Source organism: Catharus ustulatus, chromosome 3 (assembly GCF_009819885.2).
Source record: "Catharus ustulatus isolate bCatUst1 chromosome 3, bCatUst1.pri.v2, whole genome shotgun sequence".
NCBI lineage: Eukaryota > Metazoa > Chordata > Aves > Passeriformes > Turdidae > Catharus > Catharus ustulatus.
Genome location: NC_046223.1, coordinates 20,363,362 through 20,383,191, shown reverse-complemented (window position 1 = coordinate 20,383,191; position 19,830 = coordinate 20,363,362). Strand labels below are relative to the sequence as shown.

Genomic DNA, 19,830 nt, shown 5'->3' with positions numbered 1-19,830 from the left:
AAACCCTTCATTTTTTTTGCAGGTTTAAAGAATTAGGGCAAATTATAAATTACTTAACTTTCCACTAAGACTGTACTTCCTAAGGATTCTTATAGCAAAATCAGAATCTTGATTGTAACTATTAATATATTTACAAAGTCTACATCTGTTCAGAGTACATGTCATTTTTTCCAGTGTCCCTCATGAAAGGAAACAACGCATGGAGCTCTCTACCTGTAGTTTGTAATGATCTCAGGACTCCTTAATGCTACTGAAGCCTTATTGCGTGCAGCTGGAGGAATTTTACTCTTTCATATTTTCCAAGTCTTTCATTTAGTTTTCCACACTACAGTAGATGTCCTGGTGTAATGAAAGGCAATAAAGAGCATGACTTTGCTCTGTTGTATTCACATCTCAGTGGCCACCTGTTCCCGTGTTATTTCTGAAATTCTCATCCTCTTGCTGTTGAGAACTGATTTTGAAAATTGTGGGAAAAGGTTTCATCCAAGCCAGTGTCTGAAAACACTACTACAGCAGTGGATGGGATTTGGTCCTGGTAAGGTGGTGGAATATCCAGGTTTTCAGTGCTGAAGTTGAAGCCACTTACTCAACACACACTGCTCCTGCTGGCCTCCAAGCAGGATTTAATGCTACTTGAAGCAGCAATAACTTTTGGTATGTTTTAGCTGCAGGTCTCAGACAGTTTGAAGATTTCTCCTTCCAGGCCATTTTTGTGCTCAACCCACTGCCTTTATTCTGCTTTTCCTCTTTGGAGAGTGACTGAGTTGTGACAGGACCATCTTTGTGGTCACCTTCTCTTCCAAGCAGCTCTTCAGTCATTGTCCCCACATTTCCCACCTGCAGGAAACATGAAGCCTGTAGCAATAACACAACAAAATTAAACAGAGCTATTAATGACTGACTTTGGTAACATGAAAGTAGATGGTAACAGTAACAACCATGGCCAAAACAACTGTAAAGCAGATCTTCAGATAACAAGAATTATTACCTTATTACATTTTTAATTTCTGATTAAATTTTCCTACTAAATACTGACCAAAGCTTATTCAAGTCTCTCTAAGCTTTACCTTAGTTAGTGGTGCCATTAAACACATTTAGAAGACGTTGGAGCTTACACTTCTTTGTTCTCTGACCACAGGTGCGTGCACAAATCCACACCAGGATGGGTTTGCCTCAGTGGGAGTTTTGACCAAGTAAGGATTGCAGTTAGGCCCCACACAGAGCCCTAGACAGAGTCTTGTTCTTACTTGGGATAAAAGTGAGTGCATTTTGATGAGCTAAGCAACTAAACTGGGTTAATATCCAGTTTGTCAACAAACTTGTTTTGGCATGCCAGCTAGACCATGGCTGCTTACCTTGAATAAACCCAATCTTGGATTATTTCGTTCCCAGTAAAATGAAGAACCCTAAAATTTCCTTTTCAGTTCCAGCTATGCAAGGAGAGAGCTAGGAATTCACAGAAGCCCTTACCAGGCTTGGGAGGTTTTGTTCTGAGGACGAGCTGGGAACCTCTACCATTTCCAGACTGACAAATCATGCACGCTCAGAGCAACAGGATGCTAAATGTGCAAAGAGAGAGCCCAGTTACACTGCTTCTACAACATGGGGATGTTCTCTGCCTGTGCCTGCACCAGCTGTTTTCCCAAATACGTGGAAAACTCCACGGTGGGCTGACCAGTGCTGAGGAGCTGGGGGTACCCCTTGAACTACACCAGAATTAATATAGCCAGAATTAAACATACACTACTCGTGTGTTTACCTATACATACAGATGCATATATGTATTATAAATAACACAAGTAATACATAATACTTATTATAAGTTATAAATAATACTAGTAATGTATAACAGTCAGAGCTCTTTCATGGGCGCATAAGAGCTTCCTGAAGATACACAACTCATGAAGTGCCTTCCCAAGTGTTTTCCTAAGGAAGGTTTTTCAGAACAAGGATCGTGTTTACAGAATTTATGAAGATGTTTACAATCTCAGATACACAAATCTGTCAAAATTTTGCAATGGAAATTCAGACCCACTGTTTCGCTTCTGGTGCAGGGGAAGTTGGGGGGTTTCTTGCATTTTTTGCAGATTATTTTTGGTGAAGAGTTTGGCTGGTTTTCCAGCAAAAGCTGCTGTTGTGTAAACACTAGTAACTTCTCAAAGACAAAAATGTGTGTATGGCTCTAATTTTAAGCACATGAGGTCACTGGTTAAGTGTTCAAGGACTGTGAGCTGGTCGGACATGACTGGTGCACAGTCTTGCTGATCCCATTTCAGCTTCAAGTGGGTGAAGGAGGCTGGCTGGCTGAGGTGCACAAATAAACGGTTTGATTTACACAGACGCTCTGATGCTCTGACACGGGGTTTTACAAATCTCCAGAGACTCCATGAATTGCAGACTTGAAGCTATGCAAGAAGCAGAAGGGCTGCCCCACCACCCATCTTCAGGCTCCTGGTTACCAGAGACAACGGAGAGCCAAGGAGGGACAGCTGTGTAACCCGCTAGCCAACATCAGCAGCCCAAGAGCTCTGTCCCACAGCCCACATGCAGGGAGCTTGGGGCTTCCCAAGCCCCGCTGGCTTCCTCCGAGGCCTCTCCGCCGTGCCAGGCCGAGGGACCCGCCCGGTCCCCCGAGGGCCCTGACCCCGGGCACTGCGACACGCCCTGCCCTCGGGGACATCACACCTGTCCCGCAGGAGCACAGGCTGTTCCGAGCTGGAAGGGACCCACAAGGACCATCGAGTCCACTCCTGTCCTGCACAGGACAGTCCTAAGAACCACACCGTGTGCCTGAAAGCGTTGTCCTAAAGCTTTTTGAACTCTCTCCGGCTGGTGCTGTGCCCACTGCCCTGGGGAGCCTGTTCCAGTGCCCAAGCACCTCTGGGTGACAAACACAACCTGATATCCAACCTAAACCTCCCCTGACTGAGCCCCAGGCCATTCTCTCGGGTCCTGTCACTGGTCACCACAGAGCCGAGATCAGCCGCGTCACTTATTGACTGTAAGGTCCCACATCACTTCAACCCCTGGCCCAGGACGCGCTCCCGCCCGGCCCCCACCCAGGCTGGGCCCGTGACGGAGCCGCGGCCACAGCAGCGCTGGCGCCACAGCAGCGCCCGCCCGCCCGCACCGCCCGGCGCTTCCTGCGGCGGGGCGGGGGCGGGCAGGAGGAGGAGGCGGAGGAGGGGAGAAGCGGGGAGGGGAGCGAGGCGGAGTTGGTGCCGCCGCCGGATGCTGCGAGGAGGCGCCGCGGCCCCCCTGCGCTGCCGGTCGCTCACCTGAGCGGGCAGGAGGGCGGGGGAGGAGGAGGAGCCGGCGGCCGAGCTGCGCGGAGCCCGGCGGCGGCGAGGCGGGCGGAGGGGCAGCCAGGCGCTCGGGCGAGGCGATGGCGTCGGGCGCGTAGCGGGCAGGAGGCCCCGCGTCCCGCCGTGTGCGCCCGGCTGCCGGCGGGGGCGGCCGGCGGGCTCCGCCGAGGCCTAGGAGCGGCCTCTCCTCTCGGAGCGCCGGGCGCGGCGCCGCCGCGGCCCGCACCATGTCCACCCGCACGCCGCTGCCCACCGTCAATGAGCGGGACACGGAGAACGTGAGTGCTGTGCCGGGACCCCCCTCCCTGTCTCCCTCCCTCCGCCTCTCCCCGGTAGCCGGTGGCGGCCCGGCCAGTCGTGCCGCCCAGGCCGAGTGCCCCAGGGGCGGGCGGGCCGCGGCCGTGCCGAGCGCCGGGCCGGCACCGCCGTGTGCCCCCGCCCCAGGCTCCTCCATGCGGCGCTGCCGGGGCGGGTCCGGCCCGCCGCGCTCCACGTCTCCCCTGCCCGCCCGCGGCCCCGGGCCTCCCGCGGGGAGCGCTCCCGCAGCCCCTTCCCGCGCTCTTGGGCCGGGCCGGGCCGGGCTGGGCTGCCCTTATATGTCCTCGGCTGTCGGCGCACACGGGCTGCTGGCTGCGGCCCCCGCCGGCGAGAGGCCTGCAGCCCCTGCGGGCGGCAGCCGGGGTGCCCCGCCTTAGGGCGGCCCCCACACACGGCACCTCCGCGCCTGCCCTGGGATTCCCACTTGTGGGCTGTCTGAGCGGCTGGCACTTGGCCTTGCCTCACCTTTGGAGGTTCAGCGGTACTTGCTCTTTGTTCGGTTTGCACTTCCAACACGGTCCCTGGTGTTGTTGTATTCCTTCCTCTGCTTTGCTTTGTGTTGCCTCTGAGAGAGGCTGTGGTCGTGTCCTTGGTTCTTGCCGAGTTCATTGTATCTTCCTTTGTGTTCTGTTTAAATATCTTTGCGGTGTCCTCTGCTCCACCCGGACTCGACAGAGTAGGGGGTGGTGTTCTCTGCTGTGGTGGTCTTCCATAGACAATAACCAGTCTTGGCTGTGATAGATAGGTGTACCTGAGGAATGTTGGACCATGTCTGGTCCTGTCCATCAGTGGTGGTTATTTACATAGGTGGTGGTGTGGGAGGTGTGAAATTTTCCTCTTGAGTGAGGGGACCAGCGTTAAAAGCAGTATTGTTTGCAATGTGTATCCTTAATTGCCTTTGGGAAGGTGGCAGAAGGAGGGGGAAAAGGAGTCATAGGAAATGTAATACATGCAGTCATCCCCACCTTCTATTTGTGTGGAAAGTGATTGGTAAGAAACGAAGGAGGATGGCCTAGTGGGCTGAAATGTGTTGAAGAAAGTGTTTGTTTTGTGTGTATCAATCTATTTCATAGACGTTCTCCCTAGTAGCAGGAGCTCCTAAGGTTGTTACTGTACATGCCCAAGCAGTAGTGCCTTCTGAATAGGTTACTGACTGGTATGAAATGAAAAGTGGATGTGAGAAGATGATTTGGAAGACAAAGGTAGTAGAAAGAAGTGATATAGCTAGAGAAGTGAAACCCTAGGGTGGTGAATTATTATGAGGTTTTAGTATCAGTCACTCAGTGGAAGTTTAATTGATACAGCGGTATCAGACTTATTACTAGTTAATGCAAATAGATGTGTTTGGTCTGTCCTTACACTTCATGGACTGATGAGTTCTGTGTTACTGTAAGAATAAAAGCAAATCCTTAGGATGAAAATTTTGATTTAATTAAATGATAAAGTCCAGGTTTACATGATTCATGTTACTGATGAGTCTCTATTTCAAATGTATATAGGAATGTAGATGAGAGATAGGAGACAGGAAAGGATAAGAAATATTTATGTATATATCTGGTCATACAGTCCATAAACTTGCAAATATCATCCTCTTTTATGGAATGAAAACTTCAAAGTATTGGTCGTTAATTTAGAAAATATTATGCTACTCATGAGTGCTCAGTTTTGACACCTAAGGAATAGTAAGTGGGGTTTTTTTACTGCAATTTCAGAGAGTGCGCTGGGCATCTGAAACACCCAGGTTTATACAAGGTATCAGAATACTCAAAATTCTACATTTGCTTCTGAAAACCTTGGTGTAAGTCTGAAACATTAACTAATGAGTATAATCTTGTAGCCAGAGAAGCACCAAAGATCTGTGTAGTTGCCCGATCTGCATAGAGTTATTCCAGTGCTGTCATTAGTGGGTTTCCACAGAATTTTGGGGCAGAGGCTTTGAGCTCTGCCTGTTGGGCAGCCTCTGGAGCCATCCTTGCTACCCGTGGTGTCTCTTGTGTCAGACCTTTGGCTAAAGTGGCAAATGTAGGATGGAGGAGGAGTAGGTGGTCTGGTTGCTGACTTCCTGATCAGCAGCATTCCTTGATTTTAAAATGGATTCTGTGAGGGTGAGGTGAGACTCTTAAATTACTTTTAATGTGCTTCCTTCTGCTAAATAAACATTAATGGACTGGGGAACTGTTAATGCTTGTGGCTCGTGATAAAGTCTATCTAGTAAGCTCTGGGTAACTGAGGTGGTGAGAAGTTGTAACTAAAGAGAGAAGTAATTGGAAAGAGTGAGGAATTAAGGAGCAGGTTTTGGCCTGGGAAAAGAAGTCCCTCTTTGTAGTGCGTCTTTCCAGTTCTCCAGTATGTATATTAGCAGAGCTTTCCTGAACAGCTAATGGTGATCTTCAGGAGTGGCCATCTCCCATCTTGCAGACTTGCTCCATTGTGTGACTCCCAAGGGACAAACTGGAGCTGTGTATCCCGGAGAGAGCTGGCTGATGCTTCTGATACAGCCCCTACGTGTGTGTCCAGCTGTGCTCTGCACGTGGGGTGAGGTTGCTGCATGAAATCATGGGGAGCTACCCTGCCACCACCACCCCCTGTCTCTTGGCAGCTGATTTCAGTACTTTGAAATAGAAAACAAATAAAATTTTAATGTGTACTTTTCTCAGTGAGTGTGCAAGCATTTGTGTTATCATTTGAAAAAAGAAATTATAATACTGGATATAGCACCTATCATACAGATATACATTTCTTGAGGAATTACAGGAGTTCCTGATGGGATGGGTGAAAAAGTTGCTTGTTTCCACAATGCCTTGTGCCTTTTGTCCCACAGTGCCCTTTGAAAATACTTTAGAAGGGATAAGATCAGGCAGCATATTACTTGATAAAATCTTATCAGAAAGCTGGAGTGAAAAGAACAGGAACCGGCAGCAAGGGACAGACAACAGGTGGAGGGAGCCAGGGCCTGGGAAGCATCAGTGTGTGTGTAACTGATAGGTCTGCCCTGTGGAGCTTCACACTCCTTTTCTCTTCTTTGCCTTTTTGCTATTCCTGACATCTCACAGTGCTATGTTTAGCTTCCCCAGCATATGTCCATAAATACTTTTCACTGGAAATGTTATTTTTTGTTCACAAAAGCTGTGTTTTAAGGAGGCAAAGTAGATTATGGTTATCAAACACTTATTCTTACTGTTTATTGGGAATCTTGGGGAAATTAAAGGATGAAGGCAGTACTGTATTTTCATGTGTAATACTGGATTTATTTTTTCAAGTGAGGAACAAGAGCAGCATTCAAAATAATAATTTCCCCATGTTTTGATTTTGTACATGTAACTATTTCCAGCCTCCTCTTGATACATCTTTCACAGGCTGTGACAGGTAGTGTATCACTACATTCAGGCAATTGCACTTGGGGTTAGATTGGGTGAACTGAGCTTTCCATCTCTGCTGTTGCTGGAAGAAGAGAAGGACAGGAATCAAAAACTTTGAGCGAGAGTATCTCTTCTGTTTTCATTGAGTTGCTATCAACTGAGGAAAGAGGGATTTTTATGTTTTTCCCTTCATTATGTATTGCCTTATATTGTGCCATTAAATTGAGGAATGGTTTTCCTGAATTAAGGCAAAAGAGAAGGAATACCTAGGTAATATATTCTCTTAGATATTTTTGGGGAACTCGGTGTAAGAAAAGGCTCAGAGATTCAACAGTTGGCTCTATACTGCTTGCTGTGTAGTACTTTTAGTAAAGTTAGTAAGAATGAGAATACTGAAAGTAGTTTGCTTTTTCTGGCATAAGGACCTCTTAGTCTGGCACAAGAATAGATGATTTTTATTTCTTCTATAGTAAGTGTAATTTATCTTTTGAAGGTATTACTATTATCTGTGACAGTATTACTGTTTACTTGTGCTGTGGTCTCACCTATCTAGCTAAGTTTTAAGGTATTCTTGTGTTTTGTACTTTTCAAATACCTCAGAGTTGTTTAATTCTTCTGGAGCCACCTGACATGTTTACAGTGGAAGAAGGAACAAGCAAGGCAGGCGTGCTGGATGATAACTCTGGGCAAAATCAAGGAGAAATACGGGAATTGTGGCTTGTCTTACCTAGCCAGTGCTATGTGAGAATGGTTGTGGTGTCATGACAGGGAAAGTTTTAAGAAGAATGAACCAGTGACCTACGATCATGTGATTTGCTTCATTATCATACAAATAAGTAAAACTTTGACACATGTACACCCGTTTGTGGGTTAGCTGTGGGACAGTGACGTCTCAGATGCCAACTCCAGTGGGTGTGGTTAAGGATGCCTTTCTGACAGGGCAGCCTAGGAGACAGCTGCATTTTAAAGAGGAAAGAAGTTGCACAGGGTGAGAAATAAGAGGATAGAATGAAGTGGTCAAGTTGGGATGATAATGATTATACCATGTTTAATTTCTTTCTGCTTTTTTTTATTCCCTTCTGGATTTGCTTTTGCACAATAAGAACACATGGTTTTGATTTGGACAGAGGGGGCGTGGGAGAAAGTATCTGAGAAGAATTCTTTCCTTCAGTGCCTTAAGCAGAAGAATGGCCTAATTTCCAAACCTTATGGGTTCAAGAGTACAGCTGTATCTTTCTTATCCACAGGAGATGGGCTTGAGCAAGGTGAAGAATGCCTGTTTTTCCTTGCAAGTTTATTTTGCTTGGTCATAAATACACCATTAGGTTCTATGTTTGTTTGAATGGTAAGAAGAGGGTATGTGCTCCTGATCTTATTTTGAAGGTTTGTGTTTCCTCTTTGAAGACTTTTTGTTGTTGTTGTTTTGCTTCACATCTGGAGTGAGCTCTTACGTTGTGGGGGGAAAACATGTGCTGAGCTAGAGCACTATGCATGGAGAGAGCAAGGTTCATTTTGAAGTTAACCTTCCATGTGGATCAGAAGGAATAATGGGACAGATGATACACATCTTTAGTTTCATTTTCTTTATGTAGAGAGGAATATTTTGGTACAAAGCACGGAAAATGTTGATGGTTCAGGTGTTCTTTCTGGGCATCACAAATGAATGTACAGTGTTAAAAGTTCAGAAAGAGTTAATGCAGTTCGCTTGTACTACGTGTTTCATTTCATACTTCAGGGGTTTTGAGGTTCATAGGTAAACATAAAGTTGGATTGTTTGTGGTTGATGTTCTAAAAACTGTACTTGCATGGTCAGTGGACTTAAACAGTGAACTAGAACAAGGAGAATATGTTCTAGGAAAACTGGCCAGTGGAGTCTTTACTATTGTTTATTTCTGATCCTATGGACTTACTGTTTATATTGAGATTTTTAACCATTTTTTAAATTTATGCACTTTAAATGTTTCAGTCGTCAGTAAAGACAGGATTTTTTTTTCCCCCATGACACCTGATTGCATTTGCAAACTAATGTTTCTACTATAAATATGTTAAGTTTCTTCCATCACAATTGCTGTTGCTCAGCAGAACAATATCCTCCCAGCTTCTAATTAATATCGATAGTTTAAACACAGAAAAAGTAGTCAGATACTGTGCAGATACTGTAATTTCTCTAAAATTGTATTCTCAATTGGTGATTTGTGGCTGCACTTGTGGAGTTTTTCTTCTGGTTCTCAGACTTTAGCTAGACCTGACCATAATATCTTACTGATGCTTGAGAGAACTTTAAACAGTACTCCGGTAGAGTAGATTCATTAAGAAGCTATCCTGAAAGAAGATGTTTTTACAATTAATGTGGAACTAGAAAACTACAGAGCAACTGAAGCCTGAAGACAGGTTTCCTACAGATTGCCCTACTCACAACTTGAGAACTTAAGCAAACTTTTCATATGTTGCAATACCAGAGAGAAAGCATTTTATCACTTCATTTTAGATTTTATCTTTTAGTAACTTCAGCCTGTCCTTTATTTTAAAATGCATGTTTACAGTCTCTGCTGCCCTACAGGTTAAACATACTACTTGTAAACTGCTGCAGACAGTGACAAGTTTCAAGTTTAGCTTATTTATGTTGTGGTCATGACACCATCTATTTTCTTCTTCTTGTTGTTGGAAACACAATGCATGCTTTTTGTGGTTGGGTTTGTTGTTGTGTTTTTTTAATCTTTCTGGAATTTCAGAATAGGCAAAAAAATTCTGTTAGGATTTCACAATTTTTTTCTGGGTCTTGATTCTTGAATGTTTACTCTGCTCTAGATAGTGTAAATTAGGAAGAAATGTTTTCCACAGTTGACTGTTTGTGAAAACAGCCATGAAAACAGCAAAGTTTCATCGAAACATTCACATTGTTCAGTGTAATGAATATGATGCAACTCAATCTGAGTTTTAATAAGTAGCTCTTTCTCCACATCAGCTACCAAGCCTGATTAATTGTTAGCATTTCTCTACTTCTTTCACATTGTCAATTAGCTTTTCTTTGGTGCGTTCTCTGTGCTGTGCTAAACCGAGCTTTAAATTGGACCACTTGTATTTCGTGTAAGAGTGAATCATCTTTTTCTGTGAATAACTTGGTAAAATAGCAAAATCAAAGGCTTGTTGAGATCTCAAGGTCAGTTTGAGACTTCATAGCTGTATGTGATGATTCAACTTAGATTGTTTTGGTGAGCATCCTAGCGAATCTAAGGTTAAAAAATCTAAGGTGCTAAGATGGCTCTTGTTTTTAAAGTATGTTTCCCTATGACTGTTTCAACTTTTATTTCCGAAGAAGTGACCAAACATGCTGTAGCTATTGTGGGAAAATAGTTGAAGGCAAGAGCATTTGAAACCACACTCTGTGCTTGTCGTAATCCTGCTTCTTTTTGACCTGAGATGGCAGTTAGAAAAAAAAGGTTGGTTGGTTGGTTTGGTGGGAGGCTTTGTTTTTGTTTTTTTTAACATGAACGTTTTTTCAGGTATTTCTTCTTGTATACTTTCAAAGGAAACAGCAACTTCTGCTGAGAGACATATGTTCACAGTTGTAGTAGGGTACTTGCACAGTTAAATTCAGCTGGGCTGCAATCAACCTTAAAAGCAATGAACCAGACATGCCCATGGAACACTTCCACAGCTTAGTGTCTAATGATTGATCAATAGTTGTATTTATGTGAAACCCAAATGCGCAGGTTTCTTTGGCATCCGTATAGAGTGAAAAATCATTGTTATTCTAAAGCTCTCCATCTTATCAGGACACACATCAGCTGCTGAACTATCACTTTATTGCTTAAGTCCTTGTGGAAAACATGCTGTCTTGCTGGAATGAATGTGTTTGTGGGTTCTGCTGTTTGTTTGTATATGGTTTCAGGAGAAAGTACAGTAATTTTACAATTATAAGCCGCACCTGACTATAAGCCACACCTGATTATATACGTCCGCGGCAACTGTCTTGGGTTACACTACAGAGTGTGATAAAAGGTATCTATTCTATCACCATCTGTTGAGGGTGGGGGCAGTGATCCTTATCTCAATGGCAGATATTCTGCTAATGGGCCATCCATTGAAACCAGGTGGGGCATTGTTCTTTATCTTTTCACACCCCATCCTTCCTCCAGGGAATCATTTTCTGCTAATGGCCATTGAGTCCCACTGTGGGACTGATAAAATTACTGCATCCCATTGGAAGTTGCTCCAGCCAGGGGGAAGAGCCCAACATTTCTTACCAAGATAAAAACAGAGGTTTTGGGACACTAAGGGAGCCCCTTTCTCCACTGGACTCCAGAGGAAAACTGGATTTCTCCACATCACCACTGGACCTCCGGAGGGAAACTGCACCTTGTACAGGAGCACTGCTCCAACTGAATCACATCTGTCACTGCAGGAGGATGCAGCCACCATTTAATGGGACTGCTACCAACACCCTGCCTGACGGGGTGTCAGGTTGTACTCTGACTTTGTCAGGGTTTGGAGTTTGTTTCTTTGTAGTACTGTATTTCTATTCTAATTTCCCTAGAAAAGAACTGTTATTCTTAATTCCCATATTTTTACCTGAAAACCCCTTGATTTCAAAATTATTATAATTTGGAGGGAGGGGGTTTGCATTCTCCATTTCAAAGAGAAGCTCCTGCCTTTCTCAGCAGACACCTGTCCTCCAAACTAAAACAGCAGCTTTTTGTTCTTTGTCCATATAGAAGCCGCACCTGATTATAAGCCGCACTTCCGAGTTCAGACCAAAATTTTAGTCAAAATGTTGCGGCTTATAATCATGAAATTACTGTAATTTTCCTTTTTTTTGTATCTTGCTGTTCCTATGATTGTGGGACACCTTAGGTATGGGCTGTGATGTCAAAATGAGAAGTGGTCTACATTCCACTTGTTTGGTTGGCATTAATGTACCTTACAATTAAGACGACTTTTGTAAAGAACCCTTCATGGCTGTTCAAGATTTAAGTGCTCAGTACCAATGACTTCTGTTCCTCAGTGTGCAAACTATTTCAGTTAGCAATGTTTTATAAAAGTGTATGATTGTTATAGAGACCTAAATATAAAATACAGCAACACAGTGTGTGTTGAAGAAAAGGGTTCTTTTTCTTCACACTTGGCTTCTTCAAAAGCCTGACAGTATCTCAGAAAGATGACTCTTGGTTACAATAAACTTTAGCCAATATAAACTTTGTTTATATTTCCAAGATGTATACCCAATCTAAAAGAGCATTGAATGGCAACACACTGATATGTGTATTCACAACTGTGAGGTAAGGGTTGTTACATGTAATGGAGTTTTTATCAATCAGGTTTGTGACTTTGGACCAGCCTCTGCCTTGTTCACTGTGACCCTACTGATGTGCTGGGAAGAATAATTGTCCTGTTTTTGTTTAAACACCTGTAGAATTCACAAAGTAGCAGAATGTTAATCAAAGCAGAGAATTATGTCCAAACCTAGTAGGTATTTCAAGTGATCAAGCATAAGGAGTTTTGTCCAGCTGAATTGCAGAACCATATTTTAAATGTACATGATTGTGTTATATTGAATAATAAGACAGAACTTTACTTGACCTCTGATGAAAGCACTTGTGTAGTGCATTGGTGTCTGTAGCTGAACATATAGAGTTGTTGGATAGCCCATGGCAGTCTTTTGCAAGAGCAGATAATGATAATGCTACTGGTGACAAAGTCTAATTGCTTTTGTATTATAAAGTAAAGTAGTGCATGATAACTTTTAAAATCTCAAGCAGACACAGAATTAGGCAAGGTTGTTAGAGAGAAGTGATATCTTTCATTAGACAAATGTGGTTGAAGAAAATAGATGAGATTTGGATAGTAGCAGGGCTTGCTGAAAAGGCTCTTGCCTAGGGTGAGACTCGTGGTAAAACCTGTAGTGCTTCTGCAGGAGGGCCCACACCTCACTCATGGTGCAGTAAAACACACACCTCCTTGTAAGCAGAGGCTCAGCCTTAGTCACTGGGCTAGACTACTATTTTAAGCTCTCCTGCAAGATTTCCTCCTGGATTCCTCCCTTCCTCACTGTTGGTTTTTATCTTTTTCATCTTAACCCAATGCTCAAGAAGAAAGTAATAGAAAAATAAAGTAAAACATCTTTTACTGGTCTTCAAGCAGCCCTTTTTCTTTTCAGAAGGGAAAAGGCCATTTATTTATACTCTTAATGTTTTCACATAGATAATTTCTCTTATTTAGTCCCTCAAAAATATGACCAATTTAATTTTAAACCTGGTACTAGTCTATAACCTGCCATCACATCAGCTTTATCCTTACATACCCAATATCTATCTTTCCAAAATTCCAGTTGACTCTGCTGATTAATTTGCTGGCCATTAAACCCCTACAATTTGCTATAATCTCCCATTCTGGCTCCCCCCACCCCCTTTGTTTTCTCCCCCATTTTGCTTACTAATGTGCTTTTGTGCTTGAGCTTGGCATACTCATTGCCAGCTTCCTTATGCTTCTCATTCTTTCTGGGACCTTTTCCAGTTTTGCTCATTTAATGACATAAGCAAACCCAATACAAAGCTTTATAAAAACCATGTAGTTGTAGCTCCTGTTTATCCTTCAAGTAATACCCTTCAGTATGAATCCCAAGGAACATTTTAATGTGGGAATAATCTGAATTGTAAAGCTAAGGGGAGTGAAAAAATTCTTTGCTGTGGGTGGGCTGGGAAGACCTGTTTCTGTGTTGAAGGCTCTTTCAAATGTTAGCAAAAATTATTATTACTGTTTGAAATAGTCATCAGTTAGACCATATTTTCCTCATTCTACCTTTTCTTCCCTCCACCCTGGTAAAGTTACTGGGCTTCCTTCTCCAAGATAAGAGCAGAGAGTAACCAAAGCTTCATAGTGATTACTTAGACAGGACATACAATTTTATCATGTTCTCTTGGAGTTTCTCCATACGCTCAGATACGTGAGGAATTTAATGGGTGAGAGTTGCAGAGCTGGAGAAGGGGAGGGTAGGGTGTACTGCAGGCTGTGTAGCAGCAGTGTAAATTACTTGTGCTTAAACAGTAAATATCTGAAATTCCTTTTGAGAGTGCATGCTTGGCTTCAGTCTCATGTAAGTATCTTTCTACTTCTTAGATGTTTGTCTTCACTTAAAGTAAGGAGAGGCATAGCTCAGAAATTCAGGGAATCTTGTGTTGAGAGGAGTCTTGTTTTTGCCATGGAAATTACCTTGGTCTGTGAAATGCTACATTGAGCTCTTACAGAGGATATGGTTGTTTTCCACAAATGGATTACATGTGTAATGTATTTACTCATATCTTGTTCCAGATAATATTATTGATTCGAGGTAATATAATTCTTTAAAGCATTTGGGGTTTTATTTAGTCATTTTTTTTCCAACAGTAATCTGATTTTCTTCCCCCTGCCATTATAGTAAGGACAGTCTACTGGTGGTAAAAAATAAAAAAATATGTCTTTTCTTGTTGGAGGGCTAAAATAATATATTTCCTCAAGATTAGACTTTTTCCTTAAGATTAGACTCCCAAAGTACTAGCATTTTTAATCATTCAATACAATGAAATGGATACAGAAAATATTAATAATATTATCTTTAGCAGGCATACCTATATATATAAGAGCTTTTCACATTTGTTTTTCTTAATTTGATATTAAATGAAAAAGACTGGCTGCTTTTTAGACTTCTGTCTTCCAGTGATAGACATAAGATACACATGAACAAAGAAAATTTATGAAAGCCTTTCACAGTGTAACTCTTGCTCCATCTGCTGCAGACTCCAGTGAAATCTTATCCTCAAACCTGGTATGAGCAATGAGGGTTGAACTAATATAGATGCTGGAATTAGTCTGTGGAAGACATAATTATTATCAGAGAATGTATGCCTCCAGCAGTGTTTGTAGTTGGGCTAAGGGAAATCTAATCCCACAGCCTGTGCAAAGTAGACTGATAAAATTGCATTTAAAGGTCCTTTTTAAGAAAGCTATTCTTGCTCATCCAGTGATTGCAGAAGTATAGCACTCATATAAGAGTCAAGTTTGATGTTTCCTAAACACTACAAGATAACATATTACTGCTGCTGCTGTTACTAGATTTTTTGTGTGACCTTTTGTAAAACTTTGTAGTTTGGTATTGTGTACAAGCTTTTTCCCCTTTACTCATTAAATTAATTTCCTAGTGGTGTCTAACATTACATTTCAATAGAATTATTTTCAAGTGAGAGGTGTCAAGCCTTCTGGAGTGGTGTAGAAGAGACAAAGTGGACTCTTCTATCCATCTGTTTGTTTTCATTGCCTTCACAAAACAATTACTAACCTGAAGAAGCTGAATTAAGTACAGCACTTGGGTATTAGATTGGAGTTATGATCAAGTGAAGTGTTAATGGTGCATCAGCCATTTTCCTAATATTGTCTTGATTGAATTGAAGATTGAATTCTGCAAGTGACAGAGAAAAAGAAGAAAGCAGGCTGGAGACTGTCAAGTTTATTGCTTGGTAGAACAGTTATATATTGGAGTTAGGGTAGGAAGCCATCTTTCTCCAGAACTATGCCTGATTGATTTCAGGTCACCTGTTGGATCATAGGAAGGCAGGAGAAAATGAATAGATTCTTTAACTGTGTGATGAAAAGAGAGAAATATTTAATACAATAGTTGTCATCCCCAGAGGTTGGGGTCATTTTAGTTGGTTTGGTAAATTAAGGAAAAAGTAGAGATCCTAGTGAGCCTGTGATAATTTGGGGATTGCAATGCTGCATAAAGGGGTATATGGTCATCTCTTCTACCATGCTGTGGCTTTCCTTGTCTTTTAAGAGGCAAGGAGCATTTAGCACTGTGGGTGGGACAGGACCCTTGGCACATTGGTGGTGGAAGAAGAAGCGAAACATTGCCAGCAGCTCATCCTAAGCCTTGGAAAAATTCACTTGTGTCCATTTGAAATCTTCTTAAGGATGACTTTCCTTTAAGGTTTGGGGACAAAGTCCCAGTTTCCAGTAGGGAGGTTAGTATAATCCCTGTCAGCTCTGACATTGCCCTCAGGTCCTCGTGAATCCCTTTTGCTTTTATGACTTTTCCTTCCTTGAGACTGAATCAAATTGATTCCTGTTTTAAATATGAGATAGCATCTGATTCATTAAGGTACTTCAGCTGGGGATCTCCAGGCATGCTGCTCTAATATTATCCAGACTGTTTTGATGTCCAGTTTGGGACAGAATCAAGAGTTGCCCCAGCTAATGGTGGGCTGGAGGCTGCTGTTGCTGCTACTGGTTATTTGATGTGTCTCACCATCTAGATAAAGAAGTCTGAGATGCCCAGCTTTTACAACCTGCAAGCTGGGCTGCTGTGTAAAGCCTATACCTGGGAATCTGGGATTCCTCACCCACAGATTGTCAAGGACTCTAGAGAAGGTCACACATCTTCTTTCTTACTGTTGGATTGGCTGCTTATTTTAATGCCTGTATTCATTTTGAATGCATACTAGATTTGTTCAAACTCTAATCACAGATTATCTGGCTTGTCTTATTAAGATTTACCTATATATGTGAACATTATTTGTTCCACATTTCCCTAACTTGTTATTTTAATGGTCTGGGCAAATACAGTATCTGTATTTATTTTTGATATTTATTTTTAGTATTTTCTTTGCGTCCTGTGGGGTTTTTTTTTTAAATTTTATGTCCTTAGCCAAATTATGTCATGTGGTCTGTTAAATTTGTTTTGTTCATTCTTCTTCTTGTGCTTGGCTTTTACATCTGTTACACTCACATGTGATTTCTGTCCATGGTTTGAATTCAGCATATTGACATCTGTGTGCTGTGTATGTGTGGTTGACAGTATTCATTATCTACAGTATCACTGCATCTTCCAGTTTAAAACAGCTAAAGAAATGTATTATTTTTCCTAGCTATATTCAATACTTTGCAAAATTTTTGAGGAATATTGCTGCTGTTTGCTTTTTTCCATGTATCAATTTAGCTTCCTAGTTGCATGTATTTCTGGAACACTACATTGCAGTAGTTTGTGATCATGAATAATTGAAGCCCAAAGGTTAAAACAGGGTGGTTGTGCGAGTTTAGGAACAAGGGACTCTGGATATTGAAGTCTGAGCTCTGTGAAAAACACACTCTTTGATCGTAAGATAGGAGCTGGTCCAAGGGCCAGATGCTGTTTGGACAGCTTAAAGTTAAGCATAAATCTGCAAGGCTGGGAATGTATTTGCTAAGTTGAAATGTGGTATAGCATTATCCAGATAAAGGTAAATAATTGCTACCGCCCAACTGAGGACATTTCATTTGATCTGTTAATTAACACTTATGTGAAAAACAAGGTAGAGAGCACTCAGCAGAAAACTCTCTTCATTTTGCTGTTTGAGTTCACCATGTCCCAGCCAGTTCACTTGGATACATTGTCATAATCTTGCTCTGCTGTAAAGCATAAACTAAGTTTTGTGGTGTCCTTTTAACTTTATCTGCATCTCCACCATCAGGTCATGCTCTGCTAACCTGTTCTCAGGAGACAAAACTCTTGTAACTGAATGCTGCTTCAGTGCAAACTTGTTAGAAATGTCAGGCCAGCTGAAGTGCTTACTTCTCTTAGGAAGGTGTTCTGGTTGTCCTGTATGAAAGTATGTGTTATTCCTCAGAGTCAACCTTATGTTTATGAATGAACCGTATGCTTATGAAAAAGAAAAGTCTGCAACATGCTGGGTCTGATGAGATTCTGGGTTAAATATGAAAACCACATGTCCTAGACAGATGAGGTCCATTAGACCCTCTGCAGCTCAGTCTTATGAGGCAAGACTTGTTACTGACACCAGAAGTCCTTGGCTGCAGAGCGGTGGACTAGCACGTGTTATCAAGCCTTGAAGGTGGAGAAACTAAACTGGTATGCCCTAGTGCAAGAGGCCGTGGAAGAGCTCTTGAGGTCAGAAAGGATTCCCTGCCCTCCCTTGAAGGCTCTGTGGAAGGGCTTGAAGTGGGCCTTGTTAATCTGCTGTAGATCCATGCTTTCTATTCCCCTCTTCCGTCCAGGCGACAAGTAAATTTTAAAAATTACTTCTAGTTACATTTATTTTTGTATGTACTGTATTGTACAAAGGAAATTGTTAAGGTGAGTCTCTGTACTCTTCAGATTAGACTTCCAAGATCCCTAAAAGGAGCACATCAGAAGAATATGGGAAAATCATACTGCACATTGGGTAATGGCATGTGAAACAGAGCTTGATGTAGTCCTTAAACATTGCAGAGTCCTACATTGCCCAAGACAATTTGTTTTCTAGGACATGTGTACATCAATTAGTATGTACTGCTATCAGGTTGGATATTTTAATTGGTCATCTCATCACTTTTTAGAAGCTGGCTTTACTTCAGAAAGTTAGTAAGGCCTTGAGGTAAAATAGTCTTCAGAATGAGATGGTGATATGTCTTGATGAATTTGTTGTTAGATCCACTGGTTGAATCTAGTAATGGAGATCTAAAGACTTTAGAAATACTGTCCAGCTTGCTGGAGGAGGAACTTTCTCTTTTGCGTGCACTTTCTCTTAAAGTGATGAAGTGCCTTGCCCACTCATGTCACCTCTGAACAGAAACTTCTTAAGCTCATATTGTGTGCTCTTCTGAGGTTAAACAACACGAGTAAGCAAGCCTATTTACTTGTTTGTGGGATTGTTTTTGTTAGTTTGGGGCTTTTTGTGTTTTTGGGGATTTTTGTTGTTGTGTTGGTTTTGGCTCTTTTCTGAGTCCGTGTGTGCTTTTACCTTGTGGTGGAATAGGAATAAGTATCTCCTAGCTAAAGTTTCACTACTGGTGTCAATTTGCCTTTGGATTGTCAAGAAAAGTAGTGCGATCAATTTTCTTTTCCATGTTGTTCCTGTCCTGATAGTGCAGTTCCACGAGAGTTTAACATAGAGCTGATGTGATCCCGTCTTTCCAGTGCTGCGTGTTGCCTTTTGTCCTTGTGACTCTGCTGCTGCTGGGGAGATGTTGGGGTGCATGTGCTCAGGGAGCTGAAGGTGACTGGCAGCAGAGTTGCAAGGGTCTGTCTGGCTCAGCTGCCTGTCTGTGTCTGTCCTGCTGCCCCAGCAGGAGTGCGGTTGTAGGGGTGTATGTGGGTATGGGAGCATTGCCAGCTTCAGCAGTCATCAGCTGCTGGATCAGCTTCAGCAGCCATCGTGCCGCATGGGGACTCATCCAGAGTTGTCGTAGGTATGCAGTGGATAAGGAAGAAAATGCCCATTTCATAAACTTTGAGAGGAAGAATGAGTTGCAATTCAGAGCCTGGTCCCAATTAGTTGCTGTATCCTTTCCTTCTGTAGGAAAACCTCAGCTGGCCCAGAAGAGTGGTTGTTTGATCCTGAGTGTCAGACATGCTTCACACTCTTATCTGGTTGCTCTTTTGTGAGTAAACCTTGCTTCCTGCTGCTGTTTTCTTGTCTGGAGACAAGCCTCAGGTTTCAGGATTGCAGTCTCTAGATTATAGAAGCAGCCCTTTCCCCTCACTTTTGAAGTTTGATATTAAAGCATTTTCTACTTCTTAAGCCCTGCGAATGTTTGAGAAGCTCCATGTGCTTGACAATGTCCTGAACTGGAAGTTATTTCATGTCTCCCTTCTTTTGCCTTTCATCAGGCCGATTAAAAAATGACCTGGCTGCATCATTTATGACTGCAGTAAAAACTCCTGCCAGTTTCCTTTGCCAGAAGTTTTGCTCTCTGGGTGTGTTCCTGTTCTTGTTGAGTTGGTTCAACTAACAACCAATATTTGCATTTAGTTTTCTTTTTGTTTCACAGGGGATTTTTTAGCAAAGTGTGGTTGCTGTGGCATTCAGAATCAGCATTGCCCTACAGCTGCCTGTGCCTCC

The 19,830-nt window shown here is 42.5% G+C and overlaps 1 protein-coding gene across 6 annotated transcripts in view; it reads left to right on the top strand.

Annotated features, from left to right (window-relative positions):
* The first annotated feature begins 3,485 nt into the window (after positions 1-3,485).
* The window catches only part of MARK1 (microtubule affinity regulating kinase 1), a 58,043-nt gene continuing 41,698 nt past the window's right edge, over positions 3,486-19,830 (top strand). For 2 of the 6 annotated variants that reach the window (XM_033054433.1, XM_033054432.1), the window contains exon 1: positions 3,486-3,583. In XM_033054433.1, coding sequence (XP_032910324.1) covers positions 3,533-3,583 — 51 coding nt within the window. In that variant the 5' untranslated portion in view covers positions 3,486-3,532. Of the gene's footprint in view, positions 3,584-8,177; positions 8,248-19,830 lie in introns of those variants that run through there. The other 4 variants (XM_033054434.2, XM_033054429.2, XM_033054435.2 and 1 more) reach the window with 4 other exon arrangements.